The sequence below is a fragment of the Crotalus tigris genome, unplaced genomic scaffold, assembly GCF_016545835.1.
Source record: "Crotalus tigris isolate CLP2741 ecotype Arizona unplaced genomic scaffold, ASM1654583v1 scf7180000024401.5802323, whole genome shotgun sequence".
In the NCBI taxonomy this organism is placed as follows: domain Eukaryota; kingdom Metazoa; phylum Chordata; class Lepidosauria; order Squamata; family Viperidae; genus Crotalus; species Crotalus tigris.
In genome coordinates this window covers 5,721,510-5,732,260 of record NW_024100569.1, presented here as the reverse complement: position 1 = coordinate 5,732,260, position 10,751 = coordinate 5,721,510, and the positions used below count along the sequence as shown (strand labels likewise).

At 36.2% G+C, this 10,751-nt stretch overlaps 1 protein-coding gene and 1 long non-coding RNA gene across 7 annotated transcripts; one reads left to right on the top strand and one right to left on the bottom strand.

The window, feature by feature from the left end:
* Positions 1-480: 480 nt before the first annotated feature.
* Positions 481-9,563, bottom strand: TASL (TLR adaptor interacting with endolysosomal SLC15A4). 6 transcript variants are annotated; one of them, XM_039329622.1, is made up of 4 exons: positions 7,641-9,563; positions 6,543-6,651; positions 2,176-2,312; positions 481-1,568 (listed from the first exon to the last, which is right to left on the bottom strand). In XM_039329622.1, exons 3-4 carry the CDS (start codon positions 2,208-2,210, stop codon positions 692-694), a joined length of 912 nt encoding a protein of 303 aa, XP_039185556.1. In that variant the 5' UTR covers positions 2,211-2,312; positions 6,543-6,651; positions 7,641-9,563; the 3' UTR covers positions 481-691. The 6 variants fall into 6 exon arrangements, with proteins under 6 accessions (XP_039185556.1, XP_039185558.1, XP_039185555.1 ...); XM_039329624.1 differs by having other exon boundaries at positions 2,176-2,238; XM_039329621.1 differs by having other exon boundaries at positions 6,543-9,563.
* Positions 1,545-5,784, top strand: LOC120301885. The gene is made up of 2 exons (XR_005555056.1): positions 1,545-1,643; positions 5,462-5,784. It is a non-coding gene; the product is annotated as an uncharacterized LOC120301885 (long non-coding RNA).
* Positions 9,564-10,751: the final 1,188 nt, after the last annotated feature.

Genomic DNA, 10,751 nt, shown 5'->3' with positions numbered 1-10,751 from the left:
GCTCAGGGAGGGTTGTTGATGTGTGTGGGGCCCGGCGGGTGCCTTACCTCCCTTGGGCTGGGCCAGCTGGTGGCCCAGCCATTGGTCGACCTGCGCCGTCGCTGCCCCTTGCTAGCTATGCCTCGGCCGGCGCAGGGGGCAGCACCACGCATGCGTGGCACTTCCGGGCAGGGAAAGTCCTCGACCTATGACCGGTTGGGTAGTCCTCGACTTACGACCAGTTGGGTAGTCCTTGACTTACGACCGGTTCGGGGTCACGGCATTAAAAAGGTTGAGAACCACTGATCTATACATTCTTAAACTGTTCTATAAGCTGACATATTAGAATTGTGGATCATTTTTTTAATCTATAAATAGCTTCTAGGAGAATTTAGTATGGCAAATCAGAGGTAAGAAGTATGAAAATATATTTCCAAGTATGTTGAAAACTGAAATATAGTGTTCTGACAAAGAGGAAAAAAAGACAGGAAATGAAACATATCATTTAAAAATGATTTATTAAGAGAAAAATTCATAGTTATCTTTATTGTTATTAGACATAATGGATTTACATTATATAAATTATCTGTACAGCCAAATGATGCTCCCATACACAAAAGGAAGCTTTCACTAGGTTTGGGAGTGACCAATATTTAGTAGTTTTATAACTCAGAAATTAAACTGATTTCTACCTTTCAAGATAGAGTGAACTTTATTTAGTGCTGAACTGGGAAATGTGGAGACTGGGAGTGCTCATTTCACTTGACACCTTTCCACTAGCTAATTGCAGAAGACAGTTAATAACCATATCTTTGGCTTCGGTGGTCTTCATGTTCATCTCTTGGGATAGTTTCATGCTGATTTGATCTACATTTGTCATTATGAACTCTGAAGTCAAGATTTGAGTGGGAGATATGCTGCTGCCCATCACATCCATGATATATTGTTTATAAAGCTCTAGCACTTTCTCTTCCAAATAATTATTCAGAATTGAATTTGAGAGAGGCTGCTGATGGTGCATGATGCTGGCCATGATGCAGCATGATGAATTCCTTTGGGACGGTTTCCGCGGGACCTCAACAGGCAATATTGGAATTGAATCTATTGCCAATGGAATCTCTGACGATTCCAAGAATGGGCATATCCCACTGTCATAAATAGCATCTCTTTTAATTGAATTCATTGGCAGCACTTGATCACCAGCGATATGCAGGTCATTGTAGTTCTTACAAATGCTTTTACAAGAAGAAGGAACAAGGTAAGTGTCTTTGCTTATGGATGATCCCACACAGATTTCCACAGGTTCAGATGTTTGCCTTTCAAATATTGGATACTGAATAGTTTGTTTCAATGTGTCTTTCTTTTGTTTATTATTTTTGGGTTTTTTGGAAGAAACAGAGATCATAAATGTGTCCATGGATCTATAATTGCAAAATAAACTTCTACTTTGCATGTTGTCTGTTGATTCATAAGTGACACCATTTAATGACTTCAATTCATGTATTGCCTCTTCTGTTTCTGTTCCATAGAGCGTGTAATTCAAGAGCTCATGATAAGGGATTTTACAAAGATATCCTTCAGACAACATTCTTTGGTGAGAGGGGAGAAGAAAAAAAGATTATCAGAACATGCAAAATATTACTAATAAGAAATCAGAGCTGACTGTGAGTTTACTGGCTGAAATATTTGGCATGGTATTTGATCAAATATAATGTGCTGACCTTGAAATAAGTATGGTATCTAAATTCATTCTTAATTAATCATAATCCCTGTTTCAAAGCTTATGAAACTTAAGATAAAACAGCCATTCCAGCCAAGTAACATATTACCGGTGTATACATGTAAGAGTTTATTGATAAATCAAGAGCCAAATTCTATTAGGGTAGCCACACTCTTTGTTTCTCAGTATGAAGACCATGACAATGGAAGACCAATCTGGTCCTTTCCATTAATGAGACAAGGAACAGCTGTGGGGACTTTGCTGAGCCACTCACACTAGACAAAGACTTCTACTTTTGCTAATTTGGAAAGTACAAGGGTAGCATTACTGTGCTACAATTATCAGCTACAGTAATTTTAATCACAGACTTTGGCCTAATAAAAAGAAATAAGGGCCAAAAATAGCATTTCAAAAAACCCCAGCAAAAGAATACCAAATACCTAAGAATGATATGATGCAAATCATATTTTTTTTACCTTAATAAAATTGTTTTATCTTCCTTTTTTTCCATTCCATATTCTGTTTTTCTAATTTTGAATCTGCAAAAAAGGGTTTTTCCTCTATTTTGAATTGCTTATATTTGAATATAGGCTGCTTTGAAAGACAATAATTTCTGGGGGGAAAATGTATTTTTTAAGCAATATATAATTATTAGCACATCTGAACAGTAATAGTTTAGTTAACATTTAAAAGTTACGTTTAAAATATTAGTAAAGGTTCTTAAAATTATTTGAAAAATAATAAATACTTTGCAATAATTTGACCCAAACATAGAAAACATAAATTAATCAAGTGTTTCTTTAATAGTAATTATGCACCTAAAATAAGTTGTAAAAGAAAAGAATATCTATAGCCCAACTAGCTGACATATCAGTGAGTATGTGATTTGCTGCCTGTCTATATGCAGTAGCTTGCCCTGTCAGTTTTGGTACAGATGTAATTTCTCCTTGGTGATTTCTTTGATCAGGGTATTATTTTCTGCACAATTGTTTGCCTGGTGCTGGTCCATTATCTGAATGTGGTACTGATGGGATTCAAATATGTGAATAAATGGTTCTCTGTGTGGATGCAGCTTCCGGAAGTCCATTCTGGGCCTGGGCAACAAAAAATTAGCTACCGGTTCTGCTGAAGTGGTGCGAACTGACTGAATCCCACCACTGGAATGTGGGCTGATGAAGGGGGATATGTTGTAATCTTTTTATTTGCATCCTAGGTTTTTTATTGTCTCTTTTAAATTATTTGTAATTATGGTTTATGTCTATGTATTTACTGGTGACTGATTTGTCTGAATTTAAGCTTCCAGGAAATAATAATAATAATAATAATAATAATAATAATAATAATAATAACAACAACAACAACAACAACAACAACAACAAACAACAATTACTACTACTACTACTATTATTATTATTATTATTATTATTATTATTATTATTATTATTACTATTACTATTTTGGAAGGTTTGGAGGTCATTCAGTCCAACCCTCTGCTCAGACAGGAAACCCTATACCATTTCAGACAAATGGCAGTACAGTCTCTTCTTAAAAACTTCCAATGTTGCAGCATTCACAACTTCTGGAGACAGGTTGTTCCACTGATTAATTGTTCTAACTGTCAAAAAGTTTCTCCTTAGTTCTAGGTTGCTTCTCTCCTTGATTACTTTCCATCCATTGCTTCTTGTCCTGCCTTCAGGTGCTTTGGAGAATAGCTTGACTCCCTCTTCTTTGTGGCAGCTCCTGAGATATTGGAACACTGCTATCATGTCACCCCTAGTCCTTCTCTTCATTAAACTAGACGTACCCAATTCCAGCAACCGTTTCTTATATGTTTTAGCCTCCAGTCTCCTAATCATCTTTGTTGCTCTTCTCAGTACTCTTTCTAGAGTCTCAACATCTTTTTTACATCATGGTGACCAAAACTGGATGAAGTATTCCAAGTGGCCTTACCAAGGCGTTGTAAAGTGCTATTAATACTTCACGTGATCTTGATTCTATCCCTCTATTAATGCAATTCCCTAGCATTTTTTTTTAATTTGGCTTGGTCTAAGAAGCTAATAGTTTCTCTGTTGAAACTGTGTTTGAGTCTGTCCTCATGTTATGAGATTAACAAGTTTTTGTCATGTCTTCTGGAGCTACTTGATATTTTGGTGCACTTGGCTGGTCTTTTTGTCCTACATAGTTGACTGTTGCAGTCTTTTCATTGTACATGACCTTTTTTTTCTTCTTGGGCTATTGGGTCATTTGATTTTATTAAGATGTTTTGAAGGGCTTTAACAAAAATCTCTGGTCCAATTTTGCACTGAAATGCAAAATAGACAGTTTTAATGATCCTTTAAGCCATGCGTCCCCAACCTCTGGGCCACAACCTATTTGCAACTGGGATGCAACTGTCAGGCTGGCATGTACGCACACGCTTGTGCAGCTCAATTTGTGCAAGTTGAGTTGTGTGCACATACATGTGCATGCCAGTCTGCCACTCACATGTGTTGAACTGTGCACCAGCCTACCAGCCCACTGCTCATATAGCCCATTTCTTTCTCCCCCCCTCTAGCAAGGCTGCCAAGCTACAAAGGTGGTGGATCACTGTTTTAAGCAATAAAGAATAGATGGTTTAATAGTCACAGCTCTTGCAAAGCAGTACAAATGTGACAAGGTATATTTATATGCTAATCACATGAAGTATTAATACCACTTTACAATGCCTTGATAAGGCCACACTTGGAATACTGCATCCAGTTTTGGTCACCATGATGTAAGAAAGATATTGAGACTCTAGAAAGAGTACAGAGAAGAGCAACAAAGATGATCAGGGGATTGGAGGCTAAAACATATAAAGAATGGTTGCTGGAATTGGGCATGTCTAGTTTAATGAAGAGAAGGACGAGGGGGGGGGGCATGATAGCAGTGTTCCAATATCTCAGGGGCTGCCACAAAGAAGAGGGAGTCAAGCTATTCTCCAAAGCGCCTGAAGGCAGAACAAGAAGCAAAGGATGGAAAGTAATCAAGGAGAGAAGCAACCTAGAACTAAGGAGAAACTTTTTGACAGTTAGAACAATTAATCAGTGGAAAGGAAACTATTATTTTTTTATTCATCTGATTTAAAACAGCAACAGCACATCCACTTGACAGATAAGATATGTGACCTACTGGTAATCCAGTAGGATCATGCTTTTTTTTTTTTAACAAGCCTTTGCAAAGTGGCTATCAAGTCAGGGCTAAATTGAAGTTGCTGCAGTAAGAATAATTATCTGGAGCAGGGGAAAGAGAAGCATTAAAAGCAGATGAGTAACAGAACACTGAGTTATTTTAAGCAGGCTTGCACCCTTACTGGAAGCAGCTCTCCAAAGTTCTGGAAATAATCTTTTAAGCCCAATTTGGAAATTTGAAATGTTTCCATGGAAGTCAGTAAAGAGCTTAAATATAAAAGGAAAGAGAAGAGCAAAATAAAAAAGCACATGCAAGTAAGTTACAAGAGAGATGGAAAAGTTGAATCCTGTTATATCTTTCACAATCATATCATATTGCCTGTTTATAGGCCAGGGATATCAAACTGCCGGCCCGCGGGCTGGATGCATCATAGTGAAACCGCACCCACTCTATTGCCGGCAATGGCAAAAAAGTCATGATACGTCACGACATGTCACATGACATTGTGAGTTTGACACCCCGTTATAGGCAAACATCAAGAGACCAGAGGGGTCACCAAGTTCAGCAGCAGAGACTTTTACAATATATTGTTCAAGAATGTATCTCTTTTAGCTTACAGATTTCTGATGAACCCGAAGACAAATCTCAGCAGACCTGTTGTTGGCAACTGAATGTTATGCTTCAACTATTTCTTTATATCACTATATGTGTGCCTTTCCTAAAGGAAATCCTAAATAAAATGCAAGGCTATTGGAGAAGAAAACAATTGGTTTCAGAAAAATGGCATTCACTTTATTTTACTAGTAAATAAAACTGAAAAACAGTCCTGGCTCTTACTGAATAACCATTAAATAAATGGCTACAATGAATATTTAACTACCAGCCATGATAGACTTCAGCTGTATTTTGTCCAATAGTCAAAAGGTGAATGTTCTGCACAGAAAGCATATCCAAACATTTATATTCATTGTCTAAAGCTGCACCTTTATAGCTAGTGAGTTCCTACACTAGGATGACTGAATAGGGAATAAATGATACATAAAGAAACATCCCATTTCCAATAAAGTTTGTGTGAAATGAACTTTAAAAAATCAAGTTATCTTATCACTCAAGCATGTTGCAATAGTCTAGACAGAATGTGACCAAGGCATGGATAACTTGCTGTGAAATTATTAAGCTCAGACAAAAGTGATATATAAATTCATTAACAACTGAGCCTTAAAGAAAACCCTCTAAATATGGATCTACATTTTCATTCAGATGCAAACCCATTCAAAACAGGTTAAACCCAGTGGTGGGATTCAAATACATGAACAACCGGTTCTCTGTGTGGATGCTGCTTCCGGAAGTCCATTCTGAGCCTGGGCAACAAAAAATTAGCTACTGGTACTGCTGAACTAGTGCGAACTGGCTGAATCCCACTACTGGCTGAACCTCAGTGTTCTAGTCTGCTTTCTTACTCATCAATGGCAGTCTTGTCTAAATTTAATTATAGTTTGTTTATATCCACCTGATTAGTGAGTTTAAGTAATGTTCAAGATGTTGATTTGGATAGTAAGACTTTTATTTATGCATTATCAAATTTATATAGCCCAAAGACAACCCTGGGCAGCAAACAGCAATAGATAAAACAGCCAATATAAAAACAGATTAAAATCTAAACAACCACAATCATACAAATAAAAATACTAACCATAGGCAAAGGGAGGATAAAAATGGCTTCCTCACTAATGGAACCACTGAGACAAATCTCTGCTTTTCAGGAAGGCCATGTCCTGACAGCATAACCAAGTCTTGAGAGTCTTTCAGAAAATCAAATATGTTAGGTGTCATCAATATACTGATGACATGCAATGCCAATATCTCACATGATGTTTCCAAAAATGTTTAACATACATATTAAACAATATGGTGACAAGATAAATTATTGTAGGACCAAAGATCAACAGCCTACGTAACAAATATAACTGCACAGCATTTTCTTTAGAACATGGTCTGACAAGAATACACTGCCAAAAAGATGCTGAAACAATGGCACCAAAAGCTATTAAGGGGCTCTGGAAAACTAGCAGGAATGCACTGCCCACATCTAATTTCTAATTTAGATCATCTATCTAGGCTACTACAAAGGTCTCAGTAATCTATCCCAGCTGAAAATTCCATAAAAATGAGTCTAGCATTGTCATTAATTGTCATTAGTTGTCTCACGATAAAATTATAGTGTCACTGTCATCTAAAGACAGTGAAGGTAGTGTCTGCTACATATTTCTGCTGCATAATCTGCTGCATATTTTAGCAGCAGATAATAAATGCGTTTAACCTATTATGCTATATATAAATGTAGCACATTGTGCTGGTTTTGTCTTTGCACATACTTGTTCAGTTAACACATTTTTGGCATAGTCATGTTATCATTATGTGATTTTTCATTTTGGCATCCATTTCTTAATGCAATGCATGAATGTGTCACTAATTTCCTTGAATTATTTTATTTTAGACTGTATTTAAAATCCTTACAAATTTAGGATTTGTTTATTTAAATTATGCAGAAACCAGGATTTGCAGTGGAAGGATTGGTCTAGTGGTTAAGGCACCAGGCTAGAAAGCAAGAGACCGTGAGTTCAAGTTCTGCTTTAGCCATGAAAGCCAGTTGGGTAACCTTGGGCCAGTCACCCACAGCCCAACTCATCTCACAGAGTTTTTGTTGTTGGAAAATAGGCGAAGAAAGATGTGTTGGATATGTTCACTGCCTTATTTGTAAAAATATAATAAATAAATAGTCCTCACTTACCTATAAAAATTAAACTTCTCCTTTAAGGCAAGATCAGTTCCCAGTTGTATAATGATGAACAGAAATGTGGTATAACACTTTGGATGTCATATATATATATATATATATCTACATATATGACACACACACACATATATGCAATACTTTTGTTTCCGTTAATGTGGGCAAAGATTTCTTTGACATGCCTGTCCCCCCTCCCCTACCCAATTCCTGACTGCATTGCTCGTGAAATGGAAATCCCCTGAATGTATTAAAAAAGGAAATGTACAAATCCCTCTCTTGTGTCAGTCTGTATAATTCTTTCTTCCTCTTTTCATTTTCATATGAAACCTTTTTGTGGAACTGTATGTTATTAAAATAGTTTATTGTTGTGTGGTAAGTATTTACAACTTGACTAAAATTTCTAACCCCCAGTGATTAGGAACAAGAAACTCTGTAGGATGGCACAACAGAAAGCATCATTTAAAGAATGTTGGCTTAAAATAAAAAATGTCAGGTATGACTAGATGAAACTGCTATTGCATTTTTTAAATTTTTTAAATTTCATACTTTGAATAACATTATTTATAAATGTCATGTGAAATAGTCAATTCATGATTAGATTTATGCAGAATCACTGTGATTGATAAATAAATAAGTAAAAAATAATTTATCTTCCTCTGAGGGACCAGCAACAGCTTTCTGATAGAAGCCAAACAAAATATCCCAATTTTATAGCATATTCAGATAATATGAAAAAAATAACTGCACAGTTGCTTCTTTTCAGTGTTTTTCAAAATTGGGACGAGGTCATATAATCATTATATTGAGTCTGTTATTTGAATTGGTCAAAGAATCTGCATATAAGTCAAAAAACGTAATAGTTACTGTGGGATAGTATCATCCTGGCTGAAGTTTGTATAGCTGAACTCTGCTGTTGCTCAACATAGAGGTTTCAACATATGCAATGATATTGTGATATTATTCCTCCAGTTTCAATCTTTCTTTCTCCAGTAGAGTAATAGAGTGTTGTTGTTTGCCACTATTTGATAATTTTAGTATGTTACACATTAACCTAGTTGCTTATGTTATTATGGTACCTTATAAGATGACTGACTAAATGAATAAATAAAGCTACTTGTTTTCCAGCTTAAAATATATGTGTTACATTATCATATTGAAAGTCTTAATTGGCATGGTTTTCATTTTTATTTAAAATATAGTGGAGGGAATTCTTGAATGGCAACTAGCATGTACATTCAACTGAATGTAGCCTTTTGCCTTGACTTCTGTTAGAATCTGTATCTATCCATTCTTATTATTATTCACTCAACATTTTCTCCCAGACTAAGGCACTGGCCAATGACAATTCATTCCATTTTCCCTCAGGGAGAAATGTTCCCAACTGAACTCTTATGTAAGAGCCATTCTGCTATACACATCAGTTGCTCAAAGTATGTATTTGATTATTGCTAATGAACTGCAATGGACAATTAAATTTTTTCCAGACGTTTTGTTGCCAGTGAAGAAGAGGACCTTTGAAGTTCTGTTTATTCAGATATAAGCTTCTACTGACAGAATAGGTTTATTAACTTAAGTTGTCCTCCTAAGCAAATTTTTAAACTTAGCTATCAACCAAGCTATTAGTGAGGAATTTTTAAACATTCCAATCCCATGACCATTAAAATAAAAAACTTGTAGAAGCCTCTCCCTAAATAAAAGTAAATGATTTAATTGGATCAAGAAATGTACTACTTTATTAAGGTTAATTAAGGTTTATTTTATATGTCAGATAAAACGTAGCTTTAGCAATTATGTTTTATAAAACAATTTCACAAATTAAAATGTTTCATTATAAATAAAAGAATAACAGAATGAGAAGGAACCTTGGAGATCTTCTAATCCAACTCTCTGCTCAAGCAGGAAAATTATAGTTCCATTTCAGACTTGGTTGTCCAATCTCTTCTTGAAAACCTTCATTGTTGGAGCACCCACACCGTCTGGAGGCAACCTAAAACTAAGGAGAAATTTCCTGACAAAACAATTAATCAGTGGAAACTAATTGTTCTATCAGGAAATTTCTCTTTAGTTCTAGGTTAGTTTTCTCCTTGATTAGTTTCTATCTATTGCTTCTTGTCCTGCCTACAGGTGCTTTGAAAAATAGTTTGACTTCCTCTTCTTTGTGGCAGCCCTTTACTGTAGATCAGACATGTCAAACTCACGACATCACGTGATGTCATGCAATGTATCGGGACAGTTTTGCCATTGCCGGCAATGGGGTGGGTGTGGCTTCTGTGTGATGCATCTGGCCCGTGGGCCGGCAGTTTGACACCCCTGCTGTAGATATTGGAACATGCTATTATATCACTCTTAGTTCTTTTTTTATTAAACCAGACATACCCAATTCTTTGTTCTTCGTATGTTTTAGCCTCTAGTTCCCTAATCACCTTTGTTGCTCTTTTCTGCACTCTTTCTAGAGTCTCAACACCTTTTATATAATGGTGGTCAGAACTGGATGCAGTATTCCAAGTATGCTCTTATCAATGCAATGTAAAGTGATACTATTACTTCATGTACTATCCCTTTCTTGGTACAGCCTAGGACTGCATTGCTTCTTTGGCAGCTGCAGAACACTGCTGGCTCATATTTAAGTGGTTGTTCTCTAGAACACCCCCTCACAATCACTGCTGTTGAGCTAGATACCACTATTCTGCACCTGTGCATTTGTGGCATTTGTTTTTTATAAAAGACCTTACTTTTCTCGCCATTGAACTTCATTTTGTTGCATAGGACCCATGTTCAAGTCTGTCAAGATCTTTAGTCTATTTTCTAAATTCTGTCACCAAATTCATCTGTTGGTGATGCTGTCTATCCCACATTTTTCTATCTTACCAAGACATAGGCTGTGGTCTACTTTGTCAAATGCCTAACTGAAGTCTAAGTAAACTATGTTCCCAGTATTTCCCTGATCCACTAATGTAGTCACCTTGTCAAAGGCAATTAGCTTTTTCTGGCATGATATTTTTTTAACAAACCCACAGTGATTTTTAGTATTAGATTTGCTTGTTTCTATGTGCTCAGAGATCCATTGCTTGATTATCTTTTCCAGGTTTTTCCTATATATTGATGTCA